The sequence below is a fragment of the Psittacula echo genome (genome assembly GCF_963264785.1).
Source record: "Psittacula echo genome assembly, chromosome: 2".
Taxonomy (NCBI): Eukaryota; Metazoa; Chordata; class Aves; order Psittaciformes; family Psittacidae; genus Psittacula; species Psittacula echo.
In genome coordinates, this window is record NC_137737.1 from 134,529,992 (window position 1) to 134,557,203 (window position 27,212).

Here is a 27,212-nt window from a genome sequence, read left to right on the forward strand (position 1 = left end):
TTATCTTCGCCTTTTCACATTAGGATCATATCTGCAAGAAAAAAGAAAATTTGTCACAAGTAAAACTTCATAATATTCAAAGTTAATGATCAGATATAAATAGCTTTATTATATATGCAGAACAAGGAATTGGTCACTGTTCAGGCCTTCCCCTGACTACACTTCTAGAATTAACTACTGTTGCTACAATTTGATTGAAGGATGTGTAACCTGTGCATGAACTAGAGGTAACCTTTACTAAAATTTTCACTGACTTTCTAGCTACTTAAAATCCTTAAATCTGATGCATGAGTTTCTCCAAGCTCTTAATGTCCCAACATAAAGTTTCTTAAATAACGGAGGGGAGGGTATATATTCACATGTGAATGTATGTCCACAGTAATGTACAACATTTGGCCACAACTCATTCAGACAAAACCCCTTTTGCTACTTCCTACTCCTACATAAAGCCATTCCTTGCCTTACCTTCCCTTTTATACAGCATCTTACCAACTGTTAGTAATTCAGATCTACTTTCTGGATATACTAAATGGTTAATTGATTTACTGCAATATGCTTACAGTTTGATTCTGCTTGACACTGCTATCCCTTGGCTTTCTCTTTCTCTCCATTTGTACTTCATCTCCCCAAATCCTGTGTCACTTCTTTGAAATTCTGATGTGTTTTCTATTTGTGCATGATTAACTTATGGATACAACTGAATGATCAGAAGTTTTACTTCCACTAATTCTGCTTTCATTCATCAAGACTATTTTTGCTTACACAGGAAAATGTGACAACTTGTGAGCCAAATTACATCACCACATAACTAGAAAGGTATTAGAAGTCACTGCTGTTGTTACACAACTCAGATTTCTGGCAAAAATTAAATGTGTGCCCTCTGAAAGAAATGCTTTATTATTAACTGTTAATTGACAAAGCAATAAGGTTTTCTGAATGGCTTTACACGCTGATATGCATTAACATTTTTCTTTGATACAGATTTTGACAAAAACCACCCTTGTCATACACATTTTCCTACCTGAATGCTCAATTTTTAGTGTTAGTCAAACACTTGGCAGGTAAAAAGTCAAACAGTGATCGATTGTTTCTTCACATAAAAACTAAAAAATAATGAAATCTTTGCTAAACAAAATGAGATCCTCACATTAAATCTTAATGCATTTCTTTGAATTAATTCCTATAGCATTGTAACACATTAGCTTGAACATTTAAATACGTCCTGGGCACCAAATCCTATTTTGGGAGGCAGGGGGCAGGGAAAGAGAAGGGGGAAAGATAAGCAGATAGGAGAAGAGGATGATGCACGATGAAAATCTGCCATCAGGACACCACCCACCAGTTTCAGCCCTGTCTGCGACTGTCTATGGAGATGCTGACACTGACACCTCACCTCCAGCCATCTTCCATGTCAAATGAAGCCTGGATAATGTTTTCCAGAGAAAAAGAAACCAAAGGACATAGCCAGAGAAAAGAAAATGTACAGTGCCTGTGGCCTGAAATGGAAAAAGGACTCCAGAGATTCCACTACTGAATGCACAAAGAAACAAGACCTTGTTGGGAACAGGGAGTGAAGAATACAAAGGGCTGTTACTGAACATAATACATTTATCTGTAGTCTTAGTACAATACTACTTTTCCTTCCTCCTCTCTCTCTGTATTCAAGAGCAGCAGTTGAGGGCACAGCTTTTCTTTCTAGCTCATCTTTACTTGGAATACTGCATGAATCCTTCTAATCTTCAAATGCAGTTTTCATGGGAAATTTTAGCTGTTAATATTAGCATTATGCCATGTTGTTTGACTCAGAATGAAAGACAAAATTAGAAGAAGGTTACAAACTGCTGAACATTAAATTGTGTGGTTTAATATTTCTGACTGTGGAAACTTCTATAAGTAAAACTATCCTAAATTGACTGGAGATGAGGTAAAAACTTTAAGCATGAATGCTTGCAAATTATCTAATTTTCCACTGCTGTGTTCTGAAAGGCTAAAATTAATTAAAATATTCGGACCAGATATTGTGAACACAGCAATCAAGCTGCACCACATTTTTATAACTGTCTTCATAACTGACAGATATTTAAAGGCTCTATTGCAGATGCAGAACTTAGACTAGAACTTTTCTAATTAGAAATGGGTCATATATAATTAAATTAGGATTACAGTCAAAGTAACCGGACAGGAACTCGACTGAATAGGATGATTCATTCTTTCAAAAGAGAGATTAGGGAAAGCAGTAGACAACTGAACTGAGGGTTATTGAAACGAAACTGCTGAAACAGACAGTCTTTTGGAGGCAAATGTAACAACTTATGGCAAGAAGCAATAGCAAACATTAAAGTGAACCTGGACCTCCCAAAGAAATCTCTCAAACTCCTGTGAGATAAGCACTGATTAAGACAGAATTAGTGACTCTAGTACTCTGTCAAGAGCATAGAATGATTGGTGTAAAAATACCTCTTCTCCTCGGTTTGAAAACCAGGAAGATGTTAAGGCACTGAGGGAGTTTCTAAGGTAGGAGCTTTTTCATTGTGAATGGATTTGAAAGCAGCTGAAGGTCTCAAACATAAGGGACACAGAGGGGCCATACTGAAGGATTCACTTAGGGGTTGTTTTGGGGTTTTGTTTTTAATTTTTGTTTCAAATTCTGTAAATCATTACTTCAAAGATTAAAAAAAAAAAAAAAAAAAAAAAAAAGCCCTGCCCATCACTTGTTCACACATCTAATGTTCTGTTGCTTTAGCTCCCTCAAGTGACTGAGCACAGGGACGGGCAAGTGCCATGGCCAAAATGAAAGAGTGGCAGACCCCATCATTTCCTCTTCACGGTTCACATGACTGGCTTAATCGTAAGACCAAAACACTTCATTAGGCTCTAGCAAACACTAATGGCAGAAAGTCTGACCCTGGAATCTCTTTCAGCCTTTGTGAACAATCAAGCTTGTGCATATGAGCCAGGAAGTAGCAACATTTTTGTTTCAGAATGTTCTTACCAAAAAATTGTAGCAAGTATGAATGAAATTGAAAGTTTAAGGCATAAAAAGAATTTGAGAGAAGCTGAATCACTTGGATATATTCCATAGATGGGAACCCATGGAATTTTGAAAATAATAGTCAAAGCAGTTTTCTATAAAATCAGAATTTGCCCAACAATAGATACAGAAAAAATACACATTTTCTAAGTACAAACATAACACTTTTACCTAAAGAGATCATCAGCAAGTGATTCTTCTCTTGCATGTCGGTTCTGTTCCTGAGAAAATAAATTTATTCAATATTTGATGTTAAAGATTAAACTAATAAACAATACAGAAAAACAATACATTACTGCATTAACACAGTTTTTCCTGAAGAAATAAGTTTTCTCTAAGCATTTATATTATATTTTATGTTTCTCTATTTAGTGCATATTCACATTAAGTAACGTATTTCACTACTCAAGTTTGGCTACCACTACCAACTTACGGAATGTAGTAGTTTGTACAAGATAGCATCTTTGGTCAGAAATATGGGGTTTGGATTTTAAGCATGTATGTAGAAATAGTGGACTTTTTAATCTGAGTATTGGTGCATAAAGAGAATTTTAATTAGTGTTATCTATAGCCAAGGATTAAGAAAAAAAAAGGCGGGGGGGAGATAATCAGAAAGTGTTGATGTGATGGGATCTTAATTGGGCTCTGGAAACAGAATATGATTTATCAGCAAGTATTTATAAAGAAACTATTGGAAAATCAAAGTGCCAGAGAACTGCAATGACAAAATTTATTTACAACTTCTACATAAAAAAGGTGAAGATTTTTGCAGTAGAAAAACTATTATTTATTCTTATTTCTTCAGTATACTCCAACTGAATTTTACTCAGGTATATTCTGTTCCATTTATGAGTAAAGTATCAGCTGTACTTCATAACAATTTGAACACAGCTAACCACAGTGAAGTTTTTTCCAGCTCCCTGTCACGTTTTTAGAAGTTACAAGTTTCTATACTGCTTTTCTTATTAGAAAACAAAACAAAAAAAAATTCTCTCTTAGGTCACTGATTTTGCTTTAAATCAGTATTTCTGATTATATGACTGTTGCATATAAAGTGAATTCAAATAATCAGCAAAAAGATGAGTTTACCACTGACCTCTGACTTCCAGTAACTTTTCTAATGTGTATACTCCTATGAGCATCTGTGGACAGCTGAGGTTTTATTTAAAAAATAAAGTTCAGAAGTATTTCAGTAATGACCAGAGGCTGGCATGAGCACTTACATACAACAAGTTTTTGGTTTACCATCTTCAAGAATTAATTCCTTACCTCCATTTCTTGCCTTAACCACTCTTCTAGCTCTGAATTCTTTTTAGCCTGGTGAGCAATCAAATCTGACCTTCCAATAATGTAGGGAAGTTGTCCGGCCCCTGGATAAGCTACCTGTCAGACAATAAAGTCTTACAATACAAGGCAACCCACACTACAAGTAAAAGGTCTGTTTTAACAAATTCAGAAAGTCTATTCAGATATCACAGAAGGAAGTCAGTCTTCCTTTGAATAACATTTATCAGAGACCAAATTTAAGAGAGACTGAAGCAAAAAAGCATTTACAGACAGCTATTAACACCCTCATTTTACTGAAAGAAAAAAAATAGCTGACAAGTTACATGTGCTAAATAAGTCATAGTACATTAAATGGAGTTTGAAAACATTATAAACTGATTTTTACTGATAGATTCTATTTTATCATAGAATGCATAAACATCTCTTACAAAATGGTGGAAAAGAAAATACTATTAGAAATTCAAAATGTTATCTAAAAATGAGAGCATACTCCCAGAAAGCTGGAAGCTGTATTGTGTGACTCTCACTCTCTACACAGTATTTTACTGAAATGCATTTCTAGTAATCTTATGCCTTTTTTTATACATTATTTTTTAGTATGAGCTGAAGTGGTATTCTTACACTGAACACTAGGACTCTTCAAATTATCCTCAGGATCCAAGCAAGCAATAGATCTTACTGTTGTAAGATATTAGATTTAGTTCCATTTAAAATCCAAGATTTACTAGATAAAATGCAAGATTCTGAAACATCTTAAAGCATATATTATGCTTTATACACAGCATATGTATAAACATGTGTATTTTAACATACGGTGTTTGGAGAAGTCAACTTGCTAGCTTTTGGGAGATGGTAGCCATCACTTAACACCTTATTCCAAGTAACAGCTTGAAATAGAGAGTACAAGTCTCTAAATAATCTAGCATGAGGTAAGTCTCTGTTAGCCTGGTACTTCTTCAGTCAGTTAGAAAAATATTTGTTAACAGTATAATACAGTATTTAAATTGTTTCTTTCTGCAGTTACTATCAATTTAAGAAACCCCCAAACGTTCCTAATACATTTCTACAACCTCAAGGCAAACCTTTCTAGTACTTTTAAATAGTGCCATCTTGCGACCACTTCAAATACACACCAACCTTTTTGAACAATTTGAAATTTTTCTTTCCCTCATAGCTGGTATTTCCAGTAAGCTGACTGGTCTGTCTTGGACGGCTGACAACCAATGATCTAAACTCAGTCAACAGAAGTCTGCTAGGAAGATTGCTGGAGTCATCTTGCATTTTGTTGTGGTTCTTAGGTGGGAAGAAAAGGAAAAAGCATTTCAAGTGTATAAAGAGATATGCAGCGTATCTAGCAGTATAAACTTTAGAGAAGGATATAATCATGAGCACAGCTGAGGCAAAAGTTAGGATAACAAAAGGGCAAGGGGAAGATGCAGTAGTGCTAAAAGCCAAGAAGATGGATTTATTTCTCAGTCTCCTCATATATCACCAATACAGCTGGGAGCTCAGTAAATTTCTCTTGTATTTACACCTGCTCAAAAGACAGCATCACTAAGAATTGCAGTAATAATAATGAAGTCAGTGTATCTCACTGCACTAGGATTTTACTTCCAGATAAAACTTCAAGTAAGAAATTTTTTGTTTTATTTTTATTTATCTAGTATCTAAGAATAACTTCTTTCCTCCTCTCCACCTTGCCTCTAACCTGGACTAACCAAGTATGCTTACTTTAATGGAAACTCCAGATAGCTCCACGGACAACAAAGTCAAACATCTTCATACACTGGGCATGACATGCTGTGGTATGGAATACCCCTTTGGTTAGTTCAGGTCAGGTGTCCTGTCCCTGCTTCTTCCCAGCTTCCCGTGCCCCTCCTCACTGGCAGAGCATGACACTGAAAAGTCCTTGAGTGGAGTAAACATTACTTAACAAGAACTAAAACTATTGGTGTGTTATCAGTGTTGTTCTCAGGCTAAAGTCAAAACCACAGCACTGCACCAGCTACTAAGAAGGAGAAAAATAACTGCTATTGCTGAACCCAGGACAGCCAACTTTAGGGTGTAAGCTCGATCTGATTAATGAAGCAAGTTTTTCTTGTACATGAGAAAATCTCGTATGCCAGCAAGTTTGCATGCACACTTTGCTGCCTGGAGCTAGACCTATGTGGATTATAAAGGAAGTCTGAGTACAGGACAAGTTCACAAATACTGTTAAACCATCTTCATAGACAGCTCCAGCCCAGATGCAGTACGGCTGTTTTATAGTAAAGTATAAACTAAAAGTCCCTTAATGTGAGCTGATCCTGCACTTCGGTACCCCTGCACAGCATTCCCTCTTCTTGGGCTGATTTCTTGTATGTACATGACAAGGTGTGATCCTGCCACTTGCTCAGTGGCTACACTCAACTTTATTTATCTCTTCAGAATCTTTCCATTTCAGTTTCATTTAGTCTCCCTCCCCTCTGCCCCAGTGCCATTCCCAGCAATTTTCCCCTTCATTCATCTCACCTCTAACAAAGCTAGCATACTATTTACTGTTAATCAGTGTATATTACATCTGGTTTTTTCAGTGGTTCATCTCCTTGGAGCAAACAAGATTAAATTCTTGTCTGGTCTTTAAGCAGTAACCTAAGAAAAACATCAGTACAAGTATTAACCACATTGAAGGGTTAATACAATTAAATTAGGTTTCTGTAGTTTCAGTCACCTTAAGTATTCATGCAAATGCCATTACGCAAGCATGCAGATGAACTACACTTCGCTCTGTCCCTTCACAGTCAATAATATAGACTGTACTATTCAAATTTACATATGGTTATTCTCAGGAGTACAATCCTCAGAACCTCCTTTACAGAATCCACAACTGTTCTTGAAAGCAAAATTTTGATCCATTTTCTTAATGCTTCTCAAAGTCTGCTGTTCAAACTTACAATGGTTTCTTACCAAGACCGGTGACTGTTGTTTGAACTCACTTTTCATTTCTGGAGTTAGAACTGATCCAAATACCTCTTCCTCCTATTTGATTAAAATACAAATTTAATTACATAAAATTGTTTTCTGCTCTATGCAGTAGAATAAGCATTTTCAAATAAATATATTTATATTTAAATATATTTATACAGAAAAGAAATTGCACTTTAAATTTTTATGATTTTATGTATACTGTAACAGTTGTGGGGTTTTCTTTTATTTTTCTCACATCTTTTTCTTATACGAGTAGCAAGTTTTGTCCATACGTACAATCTTCAAAGTTCTGCCAGGCTGTGGATAATATTGCAAAAGCTTTTAAATATAAAAAGTAGCATTTTCAATTTCACATGTTAAGTGTACATGTGTGCAGGAAGGACATTTCATTACTAGGACAGGAAAGCATTCTGCAGGTTCCTCACACAGTTTAAAACCAGATTTGCCCTTCATAAATTATTTTCAGTGGTTGAAAAAGTCAGATCAGCTTTATGCTGATAGTATGGGAAGCTTTAACATATACATATTTTTTAAATAAGCAAATTTTAAAACCTAGTCCTTGTCTCTTATTCCCTTCTGCATTGTTAATAGTCTACTCTGCCACAGCTCTCCACGCTGTTTTCTTCTACAAACCTGCTTTTGCTTTTTTCCATGAAGTGGCTAGTGTTAACTCAAAATCCATTGTTTTCTTCATTTCTCTTAAAAAATTGCCTTATTCTCAAAACAAGAGAAATAATCAAGAAAGCGAATTACAAGCTGTGTTTTGGTTTTGTTTGGCTTTGTTTTCTTCTTTTGTTGGTGGTGGGGTTTTTTAAGAGGATATTAGTGGTTTGAATTGACTCATGCAGGAATTTTAATAATCTTTCACATGACATCTAGAGATTCTGACTCGAAAGATGATGGACACTTCTTTGGTAACTCAAAACGTCAACTGACAATTTCTTCAGAAAATCCATTACATAAAGGTAATATAATTATTATTTCTGTATAAATATCAATGTTATAATTAACAACAACATACAAGAACTTTTCCTTGGACCAGTGATATATTCTGCTGTTCTACCCACAGTACTTCAAGCAAAAAGAGAGGAAAAGCATTAGAATACAAGCAGCTTTCAATTCACATATAAACTATGCCCCGAAGTGTTACACTGCAGCATTCACATGTAATAGATATATCATGGCAATTTTTATTTCAGAGTGATTTGAGGGGTTTAAGCAAACGAACTTTACAAAGCCACTTCCTGTATGCCAAGCAGCCTCATCCTTAAAGGATATATCTGCATCCTTCCAACACAGTTCAAGATTAGTCACAAGAAGAATGTAACTTACCAATATTTTATTCTCCTCTCTCTGCTTTACATTAACTTCTTGAATCCTGCTTCCTTTGGTTTCCAAGAATTTTTTCTTTCTCTGAGCTTCCTGGTCATGATCTGCCATTTGACCTTCCCAGTCTAGCTCTCTGCTTCCAAACACAATTTCTAGTGCCTCTGTATCTTCAGATAAATCGTCTAACTCCTTTCTCTTCTTTGATGCATGCTTTTCACTAGAAGCAGTTTTAGTGTTGGTTTTATCACTTGTCAGTTTGGCACTTTCCCTCACAACCTTTATACCTGTGTCTTCTAATGCAAAGATCGGGCTTAGGTCCAGGATGTTATTTTCCTTCTGATGCCTCTCTGCTTCACTGTTCTGCACTGATGAAACTGAGGGTTCAGCGAACTTGGGAACAGGCAATGACCTTTCCTCCAGTTTTGATAGTTTGGCTACAGATGTTTCTCCTCCTTCTTCAGCTCTTTCCCTTAACCAGAAAGTATTTACAAAAGAAAGAAATTATAAAAGCATTTGTGAATGTAACTAGCTGCATTTGCAACATAACAGCTTCCCAGGCTTTTAGTGACCACATTATGAGATTTGAACATAAGTACCCTTGAGGAAAAGCTTGCCATTCTAGAAAGCTGATCAAAAATTACCTTTTTATTTTGAGTTAAATGTACACCCCTTGAATTAAAATTATTAACCAAAACAGCACCAATATAACAATAAGGGAAACGATGTCTAGAACATTTCAACATACCTTTTTCTAGCTACTTGGAAGTAATTCATAATGGAGTTAGACCGGTGATGTGAAGCACACTCACTAGGTTTAACAGCTTCTGAACTTTTAGATGGTGAGACAGGATGACTTTTTTGACTAAACCCAGATGTTCTGTTCTTTCTAGATGTTGATGTTCCTGCATTTAAGCTGCCACTGGTGCTAGGGTTTTTCTTTATGGCAGTTATATTCTGGAAAGCCATCTTTCCTCGTCTATCCATCTGGGGAGTATTGTCTATCTCCATACTACTTTAAAGAGAAAAAAGCATTAAGTGAACACATAAGAAGATACCAAAGAGATACACTGCAGAATACCATTTAAAAGAAAAAAAGCTGTACCTGTACTTTGAATGTACTTGTAAAAAATGCAGGTGTGCTAAAAACAAATTGTAAAATCCATCATGATAAATATATTTTTATAATTGTGACATGGCTTGAAAATTTCTAATAGTTAAGACCGTCAAATCAGGTAAGCAGTAAATACATTTGTATCCGAGTCATGTAAGTCCTACATTTTCTGCAGAAATCTCACTGCAGACAAATTGAAGCTATTTAGTAAGTGCCATTTCTGACACCATGTATCTTTGTCCATTGGCAGTGATACAGTTCCTCTGTCACAAAAGATTGCTTTATTTGCAAGTATTAGCTTAGAAACTGTTTCCAAAAATACTTTACCATGTCTGGTCTTCTATTTCTGTATCAGCCACATACGCTGTGCTGTCATTTGCAGCAGCTACCATTATGGTTTCATCCACAATCAAACTCTGAGAAACGGCTTGCCCCACAACAGCTGATGCATGAGTACTTTCAGTTACAACTGCAAGATCAACACAAGAGAAGAATTAAAAGGTTAGTATCAAATTGGTGTTTCTTTGCATGTGTTATATCACACATTGGTAACTCATCTGGTGAGATTTTTGTAAAATGGTCTTAAAGCAATTTTAATAAAATAATTAAGCAGATCTATTAATTAAAAAGAAAACACAACTGAAAAAAAACAGATCTAAAGGACCATATTATGGGATTCAGATTTAGTTAAATATTCCACTGAATGAAGTAAAGGATTTTTTTCTTAAATAAAAATGAAGCACAATGGGAAATCATGATTAATATGGATATAACATAATAAATCATGCAATATATATTTTATACACAACTGTCAGAGCACAAAACTCCTGATCTTTAACATGTGATTATTATATTTGAGATTATTTGCTATCAAAATAATTTAGGATAACTGTCTTCTACACACAACTTCTCATAATCCCTATAGTAAGGGGATTATCTTAAAACATCATCTGCTGTTATCATTATTTCTCTGTATAACAAAAAGAAGAGCACAGTTAACATCTTTTACATTATCTTCTGTTTCATATGTCCTTGTCTTCATATACTTAACGTCTTCTCCAAGTCAAAGGACACTAACATTTACTATTTCAGCATGTCCCATCGTGCTTCTAGTTACATTTTTAATTACTACTCATCTCTTAGCCCTTGCCCTTTACATTCTTCCCACATCTCATTCTGATCAAGACGATGATATATTATAATTTCAGGTAATCCATTCTCTACACATTCATTTATTAATTTTTTAGAATCGTAGAATAGTTAGGGTTGGAAATGACCTTAAGATCATCTAGTTCCAACCCCCTGCCATGGACAGGTTTTCCTAATGTTGTAACCTATAGAGGAATAAAACACCCATAGATACACATCTCCTCCTTGAGCAACTACATGTTACTGTATGTTGCTATTTGTTCTGAAACAAGAACTGAGGAAAAACTCTTGTTTACAATCCCTTTGATTTGAAACATATACGTGGAAGTTGCAACTCCCAAACACCAGCATTTGTTTCCTCTTAGCAAATAAACTGTAAACACAGACACCTTTAAATGCCTGATATTCAATCTTTTACACAATTCACTCAGACAGCTTTTATCTGTCCTATCATTCAGACTAGAAACAAGAATCAGCATTTCTGATTATTTCAGGTATCTGCAGGCTCAGTATCTTTAAACTGAACCTGAGAATTAATTTATGTTGTATTGCTTTCTAAACTAAATGGATAGACAATCATATACAAGTTATTTATACAAGGATATGATCAACCAAACTATTTTTCAGAGCTCTCTGTTTACCGCACGTGTATCTTTCTCTACTCATAATACACTTTTGAGTAAATAATGTTCCTATATGTAAAGACAAATCTATAGGGTTTTGTTATTTTATTTTTAATTGTAGAATTTGCTACCTGTTGCAACACTTTGTAGAACAGAAGAACAATTTTACTGAAACAAACTAGAGAGTAACAATTTTGGAGGAAGCATGAAAAGAGCATTAAACAAAAAAAACCTCTTTTTGTGTCCTAGAGATTTTTATTACTATTGTATTAGTAAATATGTTTACGTTTCAAGTCACGACTTGGAATGTCCACCCTCAAACTATTACTTTAGTAAATGTGGCAATCATTTCTCATTGTTTTTACTTCTTATGCCAAGATTATGTTTGGTTTTACTGGGTGGGGGTGGTTGAATTTTCCTGAAGCAAATTCCTTTCTGTGGCAGGGGAGGAGGAGAAGGGAAAAACAAACAGATTTACAAATTAATTCTGTTCTCTCCATTTCTAACACTCATCTTTTATTTCCCTATTACCCCAGTATTTTCATGAAAGACAACAGCATGGAATCTAAACTACCACATACATATTGGTTCAGTGGCCATTAAAAACATGAACTTCAGAAGATTGTTTTAAGGTATCTTTCCTTTAACGATCAATGTACAATGTGTCTGCTTTTCATGCTAATTTTAGATCTCCTACTTTTTTTATTTAAAGAGTCATATGATAGTCATTGCAGTTTATTGCAAGACCATTAAAAAACAATTACCTCTTCAGATCTGTATACATTTTTCACAGTGTCATTCTATTTTAGTGATCTTGCAAAACAAAAGAACATTACCAGTTGATGCCCCAGTACAAAGAGAAATACTGCTCCTTTAACGCTGTTAAACTATTACTACTCTTCTTCCAATTACCTTTGTTACCAAGCTGCTTTTGAGGGTTGCAGAATTTTTCTGTAGACATGAAGAGAACTGCCAATCCAATTTCTGCCTCTGGAATAGCCCTGAGATCCTTGCTGTTAATATACAAATAAAATAAAGACAGAAAAAAAAAACCCAACCCTGTTTCTCAATACAGATTCAAAAATGAATAGACAAATGGGAATAGATATGACAAAGCACAAGATATTCCACTCTTCCTGTCAAAAAATAGTCTACACTACAATTTTTCACGATACAGTAAGTCAGCATAATTATCCATCATTATACCCATGTCCTCTACATATGAACTTCCAGTTGCTGCTGTAGTCACTGTCCAGTTTCAGTAATCTGGCCAATGTATCTCTCCCTACCTGATTTCTGAGCATCTACCCAACTGTGCTCTACATTTGATTAAAAAATGTGTGTGAATGTGAAACTGACTTGAAAGATATGATCATCTCTTAGAACTTAGTCAGGCACACACCCCCACCTCTTCTGTACTATAGCCATGAGAAGAGCTAAAGTACAGCTTTCTCTTAATCAGCAAGAAAATTCAGGGCAACTAGGTTTATGTATTAAGTACTGGGTTCTTGTTTTCTTTCATTGTTTTAATAAAATGGCCTGCCTTCTCTAACAAAACTTACCACCAGAACAAAAACTGATTTTCGTTAAACAGAAGCTGCTCTTCAGAAACACTGCATGCAAATAATTAGACAGCAACAAACCACATGACCTCAAGGTGCCATTTCATGTTTCTTGTGAAATAGGTATGTATATTTATCAAAAAAACAGATGACCTATTTTCCATTCTTAAAATATATTTTTAACTTATTTTCGATAGTAGAAGAAAATGCACTTGCTGTCTGTAATTTCAAAGCAGCTTCATTACAATTAATTTTTTATAGAACTGGATCCTTCGAACAAGGAAAACAAAACAAACCCAAGCACCAACACAAAAAACCCTACAAAACACTCATTAAATCCTAAAAAAACCTGCCAAGTCCTTTCTTTCCTGCTTGAAGAAATTTTAGTTACTATGCTAAATACTTAAAGCAATGAAAAAAATGCCCGCTTTATGTATGCAAACACAACGACTAAATCTCTGCAGAAATTCTGAAGTACAGGAGAACAATGCTGCACCTTTGCAAGACAGTCAGAACGGAGTCAGTCCAGTTTCTCATGGAGTCAGATCCTGGGATCTGAGAGTTTGTCAACATCACATCAACAACACAAACATCAGGAGAAACTAGTAAAGATGTTTCTTTTCTTCCTTCTGTCATTAACTTTGCTTCCCCGCCTCCAAGAATAACTGCTGGACCCAGTTTCTTGTGCTGAAAAGGGAATGCAAATACAAAAATAAAACCTTGAAATGCAATCAATTTAAAAGTATCAGCATAATGCTTATCACTGATGCACTAACGCAGAAGTGATGTGCTCTGTTTCTCCCCCTGTATTTCATCTTGCTTAGGCCATTGTACTGCAAGAAGATAAACACATAGAAATCCTTTTCCCCTGATGAACCCAGAAACAGTGTAAATTCACAGAGAACAGAATGAAGTCTGGGCTTAGTTACTCCTCCAAAATTTTTTTGCAATGTAAAGCCCCATTACCTGCTTGGCAGTTAGAAATACAAAAGTTCTTCCATTGAATATTTTTTTTCTTTCCTGACGCTCAGACAAATCCAGTTTTTCAGTGCCAATGGAAGGCTCTTCAACTGGAGGATAAAAACTGCAAGAACAGAAAATTAAAGTTACAAAATTCAGATTTACCTATCTGCACCAATTCATCGTCCTTTTTGCTTTAGAGTAAAGCTCTTAAGTTAAAATATTTTCTGTGTTAAAACTATTTCTACAAATATTTTTCTTTCAAGAGAATGTTAAGAAGAAACAGAGCCTCTAACTTCTCATTATCTAAGCTAAGACCAAGACTTTCCACTTTGGTAACTGAGAGGAAAATACTTTTAGGAACATATTCAACCTATCCACTTTAAGTATCTGTTGTACACATGTGCACATTTTCCACTAACAATACTAACAAATAAGACTGCAATCTCATTCTGCGCTTATTCTAGCTAATACTGAAACTCCACACAAAATTAGCTGTCCTGCTTGCTCTACTCTTCAAGTAGGAACAGCCACTCTCCTCCCCTTCTACTGGATCAAGAAATCCACCACAGTGGACAACAGCCTACTAAAATAACAGAAAATAAGTACACTTCTCTAGCTGGTGGGATAGAGAACTGAACTGGCTCACCCTGAAGACTCTCAATTGTTTTGTCTAATAAAAAGAAAAGTGACCACGATTTCTGCTGGGGAACTGATTAGGCAGAAGTGAAATTCTCATTTTTGTCACAGCCTGTGATGTCAGCTCCAGTTAACGATAGCATGCCCACGTCATAAAACCTCTAGAGTTAAGACAAGCATCTAACTGATAGTTTCAGGATAGTAATTTACAGGGTATTTGAACCACATATTCCCTACTACAGCAGCTCTGACAGAGCAAGGTGAAGGCACACGCTAGAAAAAAGGGAAACCATAGGTCAATTTTATTCATACTGCGCTAATGTCTATACTCGATCAGCAGCTTATATATGTATACTGGCTGGTCACAGAACTACTTATCTCTATTGTGACTGCTGATTTTACATAGAATCATAGAACCATAGAGTAGTTAGGGTTCGAAAGGACCTTAAGATCATCAAGTTCCAATCCCCCTGCCATGGGCAGGGACACCTCGCACTAAACCATGCCACCCAAGGCTCTGTCCAAGCTGGCCTTGAACACTGCCAGGGATGGAGCATTCACAACTTCCCTGGGCAACCCATTCCAGTGCCTCACCACCCTCTCAGTAAAGAACTTCATCCTTATACCCAATCTAAACTTCCCCTGTTGAAGTTTGAACCCATTACCCCTTGTCCTGTCACTGCAGTCCCTAATGAATAGTCCCTCCCCAGCATCCCTATTCCCCCCCTTCAGATACTGGAAGGCTGCTATGAGGTCTCCACGCAGCCTTCTCTTCTCCAGGCTGAACAGCCCCAACTTTCTCAGCCTATCTTCATATGGGAGGTGATCCAGTCCCCTCATCATCCTCGTGGCCCCGCTCTGGACTTGTTCCAACAGTTCCATGTCCTTTTTATGTTGAGGGCACCAGAACTGCACACAATACTCCAAGTGAGGTCTCATGAGAGCAGAGTAGAGGGGCAGGATCACCTCCTTCAACCTGCTAGTCACACTCCTTATGATGCAGCCCAGGATACGGTTGGCTTTCTGGGCTGCGAGCGCACACTGCCGGCTCATGTTCATTTTCTCATCAACCAACACATCCTTTTCATACTACTATGCAGGGAAAAAAAAAAAAAAAAAAAAAGGCTAAAACACAGCCCCAAAATCTGGTTTAACAGCACAATAAATTACATTTATACAGGTTTACATACATACACATACATATCTTTCTTCTTTCCCAATTTATGCAAAGATTAGCAGGTTCTAACGAAGAAACATACTCCAAGAAATGCCGAAATGTTTAAGTTTCTGAAAAAATGCACCATTTGTAAACATATAAACATTCTTCAGACACTGAATAGTCACCTTATAGCTGAACATAAGAATAAATATGTAAATTTACTACTGCATTTAATTACATAATTCAATTATGATAGTCTAAGATGTACTAAGTAATTAGTTAATTTTAAGTAATCTTTGTTCTTTTGTGTTTTTCACAATCAATTCCTGAAGCTTTACATACATAATGGAAATAAACCAGCCTGAAACCATCAAGTTTTGAAAAATAAGTATTTGATAAGTCTCAGTAACCTGTTCAACTCTGTTTACAAAAATGCTGTTGCACTGAAATAGATCTGATAAAGTCTACCAAACATAAGAAACAGGGCAACTCAGATTTTAGATACCAGGCCAGACTTCTGAGTCCTGTGAAGACAGTTACTAACCTAAGATAAATACAGGGAATAAAGTAACATTTAAAGACCAAAGGATGAATAAAAAAAGGGAGCAACAGCAGTTTCCAATTAGAATTTGGAACTTGACTGGAATTTGGAACTTGACTGTAGTTCCCCTATAAATACATTTCAAAGCTGTTTTTTAATTTCAGCAGGAAACTTTAACTGATCATCTCCTCAAAGAAATGTTTGATTTTCCTTTGAAACTCTTTATCTAATGCTGATATAAGCTCAAAAGGCAACACAATCTTTTTCCATTTAGGAGTCTGAAGTGTTTCGTGTACTCTCTCCCCATAAGCTTTGAACAGTAACACAGTTACTCAGAAAAGACCTTCTACAGTCTTAAATCTTTCAATAAGTAGATTTTGAGTCTTGGTGAGTTAAAGGCTTAGTTACTTCCCTACTTTTTCAAAGCCTTGCACAATTTACACTGGTCTGCTGTAATAAAATACGTCATTTCATACAGGGCTGCACTTATGCAGCCATTAGCAAAGTCTTCAGTTATTGTTCTTTATTGCATAAGTTATCAAAGACTACCAGAAGACTGGGGTAATACACTTCACCATAAAAAGCCTCAAGTAAGAAGGCCCACACTGATATGAGAACTGCAGGTTTGCAATTCTGTGAAGTCTGATTTTTGAGCTTTAAGATTATATTGCTCTCAGATTGTTGAGAGGTCAAATCTACAGTAGTAATCAAGATTTAATTAACAGTGTCACCCTGCATTACCACATCAATACACCTTTCTTATTTCATATCCAAACTAGTACTGCCCCAAGTTGTTCAGTGTCTTGTGGGTGTAGAAGCTCAGGTCAGCTCTAGCTACAATGCAAATGTAGAGATTCCCTGTGAAAGTTAAAAGTGTTTTTGAAAAGAGAATGCAAAGAGCTGCTAAAACAATTTTCAGTATCTTCCCCCCAACTACATCTTAAAAGTATCACCTGTCCAAAATACTGCAATTATTTTAAATATAGATGTGTGTATTACACCAGCTGCCTCATTTAGCTTGATTCAGAACTCTCTCTTGGAAAGCTACATAATGGATAAATGTTAGTGACACTAGCAGTATAGTCAACTCAATTCCTCTAAAGGTCTTAACAGTTAGCAAAAATATCTAAGGGAAACATATCCATCCAGTTCTATTTCATGGAGCCCTTTTCCATGTCACCCTGGTTCTTCAAACTATTCTAGCATCGGCTATCATCAAACCCACTAAAGAAAATAAACTGCTACGCCCTAACACATATTTATGCATGTATATCCATACATATGTAAAACCAACAGTGATTCTATGCTTCAACACTTATTTTCCCCAACTCAAATGTCTGGAGTCCAGCATTCAATTGGTTAAAGAACACACCCAGAAAAGTCATAGTATCTTGAAAGCATTTAAATGATTTTCACAGAATTTTCTCCCTGTTAACTGGCATTAAAAGTTCAACGTTATTTTCAAATGCCAAGTACTCTTACAATGTCCACTCATTACATATTTCATTTCGCAGTATCTTCCAAAACATGCAAAGAATAGAAGCAGTTAAAAAAAAAACAAAAAAACACACAACAACAAAAAAACCCCACACCCAGAAAATAAAAAAACCCAAAACAACCCCCCCCCAAAAAAAACCAAAAATCCAAAACCAACAAAACAAATAGCTACCAATGCAGTTTACCTTTTAAAAATACACAATGGAAACTTCTCACCCACATAAATCATGTGTTCGTACAAAACCAACCAACCCAAAACAAAACTGCCTCCCTTTTCAAGGTAAAAATAGTAGCAATACAGGCTCAGATGAAATTCTTACATACCTTAACAGGATTATTTTACACTTTTCTACCCAGAGAAAATAACCAAAAGGGAATATTTTGCAATACTTACTCCAAAGTAAGAATTCCAAGCTAATTTAAGCATGGAAACAATGAGTGTTTTATTCTCATATAGTGAAGACCAACGCACATTAGTCTTACTTCACCTCTTAACAGACAACTAAAACCCCCTGCTATTCCAGGGAAGTCAATGGCCAGGCTAACTCCGTCTTAACCAAAGTTTACAGTAAACTGAGTAACTGTGTAGTGGGAAATTATGTCTACATAATGAAATAAGCTTGACATAAAGAAAATTATATTTTTATGAAAGAAATTATGTTACTGTATCACCAAGATATACCTTGTATCATTTAAACACCCAAGAGTTTAAATGCTGCTTCAAATATATCAACAAAACAAGTTCCTATTTAGAGCTAGTAACACCTCTAAGCGTACAGTCAATTCCAAGAGCTCATTCTATATACTCTAGGAATAAGAGCAAGAATGTTGCCTGAATATTAAAATATGTGTCATTATTAAGCATTCTTCCACAAGTAAAGTTACTGTAAATCACATATTCTGCCAAACATCATCAGATAAATGTGTAGTTACTTTATAATCTACATCACGTAAATTTAATCTGTGCCACTGAAAACATGATACTTACCTTTTATGATTCGGCAACTGTTGTCTGGACTGAATAGCTTTGATTAATTCAACAAAAAACTCTGGTTTTATAATTGGCCGACCACAAATCAGAGCACATATAGTCTGAAAAGGCAGAAAATATACCATTACTCTATGTGAAAAGTTCAGCTAGAATATGGTTCAACTGACACTAGGTTTTTAAGATCTTAGATGTGCAAAACGTCACACAAACAAATAGAACAATACTGATTTTTGCTACTGAAAACCAGGATGGTTTAATTTCTAACAGCCTAGCTTTTAATTGCTGTCTTGACCAAAGTTATGAAAATGTAGAAGGCAACTGATGAAAATCAGTAAAGGTCTTCAAAATCTGCTTGTTTGATTTTCTTCCCCTCCAATATTTCAGCAACATACTCCTCTTTCTAAATCTGGAAGAGTTGGTTTTGTAGCTTTGTAGGGGTAAATCTTGAACAGGTCTAGAATTTAATTTGCATCTGTGGGAATATGGCAAAGCAATGCCATCAATATGTAAAAGCTTCAGCATACCTTAACAGTAACTTTTACTGATACCATTACAAGGTGAGTACAGTCTTTTGTCCATTCATTCACAACAAGGCCTCCAAGCTGCTGGATGGCTTGATTTAAGGCAGTTTTCTGAGCTACATCTAAACATGAGGAGCAGACAACCAAAGGTTCATACTCTACTCTGCAAAAAACAAGAGAAAATTGCTGTAGTTATTTCAGCCAATCATGATGAACAAAGCTGATTTAACTATTACGTTTGTGTCTCAGGGAAATCTGAAGGGAGAAAAAAAAGACCCAACAACAAAAAAACACAAGCCACAGCCCTTTCCCCCCTCTCCCCATACTCTTACTTAGCCCAAAGACGGCTTTAAAATTTCCCAAAGAAACTAAATACTGATTCTTATCCAGAAAACATAACAATTTGACTGAAATATTTCTAAAGACTTCCGAATCTTTCACAGACATCACATAAAATTACTGCTTCAACAATACCGCAAGGTCAGGGAATATTAGAAGAAATCGAGTGTGCGCTTCCAAAGGCAAAAGTATGCTCAACAAAACAGTCCACAAATAGATTAGTATTTAAAAAAAAAATAAAAAAATCTAAGTGTTGTAGAAGTTCAAAAACTCAAAAACAATTTATTGTAATAAATGGAGGGGAATTTCTATCAAATAATGCCAGCAGCACTGAAACAAATGAGTCAAATTTCAAGGAACAAAGACAATTTCTGGTTGCTTTAATGCTGATTTTACTGATCATTAGATTTTGTTCTGTTTACCTGACATTTCAAGGAGTGCTTCGTAGATTTAAATAGATAGCACTGGATACCATGTAAAATTTGAAAAATTAACAAGTTGGATTCACTAAAGAGAATGCAGGCATACATCACAGCAACAAGCGTTCAATGGCTAGTGTGGCACAAAACACCCTACAGCTATGTCAGTTCTTTTCTCATTACGTTATCAGCAGCTAACAAGGGCTCCGACAAGCTGTATCTCTATGCTAAACTTTCATCTCTTCTTTAGAATCTTTTATATTATAGGATTTTGTTCTTTACCTAAAATAGCCTGAAAACACTCACTGTATGTGATATATCATCTTCTAAATTGCCAGTGCTTTACTACGAACAATTTAACATCTTAGTGTCAAAATATATTATAAAAATATGTAAAAGAAAACTGTTGCAAAAGGAGGTGTGGAACACAGGCAAAATATTACTCAACTCCTTTGCTTTCTAAATTCAACACTGTTGCATCACTTGCCAAGTTGTATGATGTGCTAAAATACTCTTTTTGAAAACTGCAATTTTCTATTTGATATTTTAGAATCAAAGCACTTACCTAAACTTGCTCTCAAGGACTCCAAAGTTGATTCTGTCACCAGACTGCAAAGACACTGAAGGGCCACTGAGTTTTGAGCCATTAACAAAGGTACCATACTTGGATGTATCTGTTACTGTTAATACAGGGACTGAGACAGACTGGCTCTGAAAATGAAATACAAATAAGCTGCTATAGTTTATCAGAATGAGACAGTTTTATCATAAAGAGGTTATCACCATTATGGATCAAACCAGTAGATGAGTAACAAAAAGTCTACAAAATACCATCCTAAAGAAAGATTCTGGACAATGTGGCTGGCTACCTCATTACACATCTTCTTGCTTTCACAGCGAAGGAATGAGAGAAAATACACACATTTTTAGCTTCACAACTTCTCTGCTTCTCACACTGAGTTTTTCTGTAAGCTGTGCAAGCTATCATTTGCCAGGCCAAAGCCTCTGCTAGTGCAGTTTAGCAAGGCTCTGAGATTTATTATTGATGCTTTTACCTACCATTCATAGAATCATAGAATAGTTAGGGTTAGAAAGGACCTTAAGATCATCTAGTTCCAACCCCCCTGCCATGGGCAGGGACACCTCACACTAAACCATGTCACCCAAGGCCTCATCCAACCTGGCCTTGGACACCGCCAAGGATGGAGCATTCACAACCTCCCTGGCAAACCCATTCCAGTGCCTCACCACCCTCTCAGGAAAGAATTTCTTCCTTAGATCCAATCTAAACTTCCCCTGTTTAAGTTTGAACCCATTACCCCTTGTCCTGTCACTACAGTCCCTGATGAATAGTCCATCCCCAGCATCCTTGTAGGCCCCCTTCAGATACCGAAAGGCTGCTATGAGGTCTCCACGCAGCCTTCTCTTCTCCAGGCTCAACAGCCCCAACTTTCTCAGCCTATCTTCATACGGGAGGTGCTCCAGTCCCCTGATCATCCTCGTGGCCCTCCTCTGGACTTGTTCCAACAGTTCCATGTCCTTTTTATGTTGAGGACACCAGAACTGCACACAATACTCCAAGTGAGGTCTCACGAGAGCAGAGTAGAGGGGCAGGATCACCTCCTTCGACCTGCTGGTCATGCTGCTTTTGGTGCAGCCCAGGATACGCTTGGCTTTCTGGGCTGCGAGTACACACTGCCAGCTCATGTTCATTTTTTCATCGACCAACACCCCCAAGTCCTTCTCTGCAGGGCTGCTCTGAATCTCTTCTCTGCCCAATCTGTAGCTGTGCCTGGGATTGCTCCGACACAGGTGTAGGACCTTGCACTTGGCATGGTTAAACTTCATAAGGCTGGCATCAGCCCACCTCACAAGCCTGTCAAGGTCCCTCTGGATGGCATCCCTTCCCTCTGGCGTATCAACCGAACCACACAGCTTGGTGTCATCGGCAAACTTGCTGAGGGCGCACTCAATCCCACTGTCCATGTCACCGACAAAGATGTTGAATAAGACCGGTCCCAACACCGATCCCTGAGGGACACCACTTGTTACCAGTCTCCAGCCGGACATCGAGCCATTGACCACAACTCTTTGCGTGCGGCCATCCAGACAGTTCTTCATCCACCGAGTGGTCCACCCATCAAATTGATGTCTCTCCAATTTAGAGACAAGGATATCATGTGGGACAGCCTCAAATGCTTTGCACAAGTCCAGGTAGATGACGTCAACTGCTCTGCCCCTGTCCATCAGTTTCGTAGCCCCATCATAGAAGGCCACCAAAGTGGTCAGGCAGGATTTCCCCTTAGTGAAGCCATGCTGGCTGTCACCAACCACCTCCTTGTTTTTCATGTGCCTTAGCATGCCTTCCAGGAGACTCTGCTCCAAGAGTTTGCCAGGCACAGAGGTGAGACTGACTGGTCTGTAATTCCCCGGGTCATCCATTTTCCCCTTCTTGAAAATGGGGGTTATATTTCCCTTCTTCCAGTCGTCGGGAACTTCACCTGACTGCTATGATATTTCAAATACGATGGCCAGTGGCTTAGCAACTTCATCCGCCAGCTCCTTCAGGACCCGCGGATGGATGTCATCAGGTCCCATGGACTTGTGTGCGTTTAGGTTTTTAAGATGCTTTCGAACCAGATCCTCTCCTACAGTGGGCCTAGGGTCTTCATTCTCACAGTCCCTGCGTTCGCCTTCCAAGACTTGGGTGGTGCGGTCAGAGACTTTGCAAGTGAAGACCGAGGCAAAGAAGTCATTAAGAACCTCAGCCTTCTCCAAATCCTGGGTAGCCAGTTCTCCCGATATCTTCCAAAGGGGGCCTACGTTGTCCCTAGTCTGTCTTTTACTCGCTACGTACCTATAGAATCCCTTCCTGTTATCCTTAACATCCCCAGCCAAGTTCAATTCTAACTGGGCCTTAGTCTTCCTCACCTGGTCCCTAGCTTCCCGGACAGCATCCCTGTGTTCTTCCCAGGCCGCTTGTCCCTGCTTCCACCTTCTATAAGCCTCTTTTTTCCTTTGAATTTTCCTGAGCAGCTCCTTATCCACCCATGGAGGTTTCCCGGCCCTCCTGCTGCACTTCCTTCTAGTTGGGATGCAACATTCCTGAGCTTGGAGCAGGTGATCCTTGAATAACAACCAAGAGTCTTGGGCCCCCCTGCCCTCTAGGGCTATATCCCATGGAACCTTACTAAGCAGGCTCCTGAAGAGGCCAAAGTCTGCTCTCTTGAAGTCCAGGGCAGTGAGCTTGCTGCACGCTCTTCTCACTGTCCCGAGGATCTCGAATTCGACCATCTTGTGGTCACTGCAACCAAGGCTGCCCTGGAGCGTCACATTTCCAACCAGCCCTTCCCTGTTGGTGAGCACGAGGTCAAGCATGGCACCTCTCCTTGTCGGCTCCTCTATTACTTGCAGAAGGAAGTTGTCTTCCGCACAACTGAGGAACCTCCTGGATTGCTTGTGCCGGTCCGTGCCTTCACTCCAGCAGATGTCAGGGTGGTTGAAGTCTCCCATGAGAACAAGGGCCTGTGAGCGTGAGGCTGTTCCTATCAGCCCTGGCATAGGTGCCCAAGTCACCTTCCCTCACTCCCATCCTTGAGCGCTGCTAATCTTCCACAAGCTGCAAGGGATGCTGACACCAGCATAGCTCAAGAAGAGGTGAGACACTGTTGTATTTCCCAAATGGTTCAACAAGTACTACCGGCTTGTTTTTATGGAAATTTTGACATACAGTTATACATTATTTGGAATATTAAAATGACAAATAAATTTCATGTATTTAACTTCAAACTCTATGTACAGTTACTGTCCTGGGTTCAGCAGCAGCAGTCAGTTTTTCTCCTTCTTAGTAGCTGGTGCAGCGCTGTGGTTTTGGCTTTCGGCCTGGGAATAATACTGATAAAGCCGATGTTTTCAGTTGCTGGTCACAATGCTTACCCTGACCAAGGACTTTGTGAGTCTCATGCTCTGCCAGGAAGGAGGAGAAGCCGGGAGGAAGCAAGGACAGGACACCTGACCCAAACTAGCCAAAGAGATATTCCATACCACAGCGCGTCATGCCCGAGGATGTAACTGGGAGTTACCCAGAAGGGCATGTCCTCTTCTCTGTCAGGCTCATTTCTGGCAGGCAGTATCGTATTCTCTTCCCTTGTTATTTCCTTTATCATTATTATTATTGGTGGTAGCAGTAGTGATTTGTGTTATACCTTAGTTACTGGACTGTTTTTATCTCAACCCATGGGAGTTGCATTCTTTCGATTCTCCTCCCCATCCCTCTGGGGGGGTGGGGGGGAGTAGAAACTGCTTGGCTGACTTGCCGACTGGCTTAAACCTCAACAAGTTACATAAATGAAATTCCTGCTGACTGGCTCCAAAATGTCCATAAACATTGCAGCACATAGAATCACAGAATCATAGAATAGTTAGGGTTGGAAAGGACTCCAAGATCATTTAGTTCCAATCCCCCTGCCATGGGCAGCAACACCTCACACTAAACCATGCCACCCAAGGCTCTGTCCAAGCTGGCCTTGAACACCACCAGGGATGGAGCATTCACAACCTCCTTGGGCAACCCATTCCAGTGCCTCACCACCCTCTCAGTAAAGAACTTCCTCCTTATACCCAATCTAAATTTCTCCAGCTTAAGTTTCAACTCGTTACCCCTTGTCCTATCACTACAGTCCCTAATGAGGAGTCCCTCCCCAGCATCCTCATAGGCCCCCTTCAGATACTGGAAGGCTGCTATGAGGTCTCCATGCACCCTTCTCTTCTCTGTGAGTAATAGTAAATTGCTAAGCGCTCTTTGGACATTTTTTTCAGTCCCCTAAGCAAATACAGAATGGAATGAAACAAGAACTAAGGCTGCAGTAAGTTAATTGAAGCACTTTTCAGAACCAAGACCTAAAACTTAACCATGTAATGAATTTAATAGGATAATTTCCCTGCTATGATTATTTTAATATAAATTCCTACTGAATCTTCACTCTGGGATAAAAGGGAGCTTGAATCAGTAGAATTATGCCAATAAATTTCTCAACATAGGGAAGCAACCCTGAGGAAAACAAAAAACAAACCCAAAAGACAGATGATCAGTGGCTCTACTACAAGCATAAAACATCAGTGAGATTGTAATGAGAGTATGTATGGCCACAGCAGACTGAATTATCCACACAGCATACTGATAGTGCAGTAAAATGCTACTTACAGTGGTTGTTCCAGGATGACTTACTGTCAGAACCGCATGACTTCGACTGATGGACATATCATGCTGAATTAAAATTGCACAGTTTTTGCGTCCAACAACATATTCTGTACCACTCAAAAGTCGATACGGCTCTCCTAAAAACAAACAGGAGACAGAAAAATATTAATGTAGAAAAAATAACCAAAATACCCTAAGTACTTAGTAAACATTCAAAAGTTTATGTATGTTGCATATATGTTGTATATGTGAAACTCAACTTTGTCATGCATCATTTATTAGGCTGACTTAAACTACCCATTTAGTTTGCAGACAAAATTTCTTTTCTTCCCCTCTCTCTTGCTTTGTCCATTATAAAAAGTTACATTTTATAATAAAGCAGTTAACGTGGCAGCATGAATTTAAGGACATGTTTTTATTAATGCTCTGCTGCTTAACTTTTCTCTTGTATTAGTTCTTGAATATTACGTGTTACACACAGAAGTGCTACATAGAGAAGTCAAAAAAAGATTACTATGTAAGATAGCTTTTCCAAAACACATTTTAAAGGTACATAATTTTTTGAGGGTACATAATCTATTTACATAGCATATTAAGAGGTTCAGAGGAGAATGTCCTCTTAATGAATGTAAAAAGATCTGCAATGTAAATCAAACTGTCACTTAGTAAGTTGAGTCTCTAACATACGCTTTAGCTCATTCTTGGTATCCATTATGGTGGTATCCAGCATGATTCATTGGTATCCACCACATAGTGGCTTTCAGTGATGACATCCAAAAGGCGTGTGTTACCTACTCGTCAAAATCCGAAATGGTTATTGATGAAAATTAATTAATAACTACAGATTAAGTTCTACTTAACAACCTTGGGCAAGTAACTTTCCAAACGTGAACTGCACAGAAATGATTGTCCTGAACACAACGACAATCCCACTGTTTTGGCTCTTCCTCAAGAGTTTTCCAGGCAGTAAGAGATAACTCAGTTCATTTCAATGTGATTAGGTACTACCCCACTAGCAGTTAAACTAAACATCCAAAATTCACTTCCAATGAAACAGGAAATAAAGAGCAGATGAAGTTGTGATAGGACTACTTGCCATACAGACAGAAAAACATTTAAGTCAAGAAGAAAACTGTATATTATACAATACCCATTGTCAAAGTTATCAGTGTATCAAAGCTCCTATGGATAAGGGAACGGATGAAAAAAGGCACAGTGGCAATTCAGTTTCAGAACTCTGCATCCAAGAAACATGATGTCTCAAATTCAATGCTTGGTCCTTGAAGCATCAACACAGTATTTAGACAACTTCTCTGAAAGGGAAGTTGTCAACCTTAGAGACTCCTGAGGTTTGACTTCTGCCTCAGAGATCAACTCCTCAGGTATGTTAAAGCAGTGCTCTGTGACCTGCTACACTTGCTGCAGCAACACCTGAAGACACCCTACACGGGTTGGCAGACAAAAAAAAACTGTTAAATTTAAAGGGAGCTGCCGTCCGCAGCGCCCAAGGGAATATCGGAGGGTCAGCCCTGAACGAAAGCCCGGAGCAGAGGACTTCCACCACAGCCGGCCCACACCGGGCCAACACAGCGCTGCCCGAGGAGCACAGACAAGCAAGCCGGACTGCAGATCACCGTGGAAGCCGAACCACCGGCTCCCGGCGCCCACATTACGGAAAGGCAGCTTCCGGCCTCACGGGCCGCCGCGGGATGCGAACCTGAGACCGGGAGGCGCCCCCAGGCCGAGGACCCGCACACGCACAGGCTGGGGAAGGGCCGGCGCCCGCGGGGCCCGGGCCCAGCCCTCCGGGCTCTGCCGTTCCCTCACCTGTTCCCGCGGCGGGCACCAGCTTCCACATCCTAGACAGCGGACCCCGGAAGCCTCACT

At 38.2% G+C, this 27,212-nt stretch overlaps 1 protein-coding gene across 1 annotated transcript; it reads right to left on the minus strand.

The window, feature by feature from the left end:
- On the minus strand, positions 1 to 27,183 carry NBN (nibrin; the record flags this gene model as incomplete). Its single annotated transcript, XM_080611790.1, has 16 exons — positions 1 to 31; positions 3,203 to 3,252; positions 4,301 to 4,410; positions 5,452 to 5,611; positions 7,265 to 7,336; positions 8,618 to 9,083; positions 9,360 to 9,623; positions 10,053 to 10,194; positions 12,410 to 12,510; positions 13,556 to 13,746; positions 14,026 to 14,143; positions 18,844 to 18,947; positions 19,371 to 19,530; positions 20,691 to 20,836; positions 25,329 to 25,462; positions 27,153 to 27,183. 16 exons carry the CDS (start codon positions 27,181 to 27,183, stop codon positions 1 to 3), a joined length of 2,280 nt encoding a protein of 759 aa, XP_080467916.1.
- Positions 27,184 to 27,212: the final 29 nt, after the last annotated feature.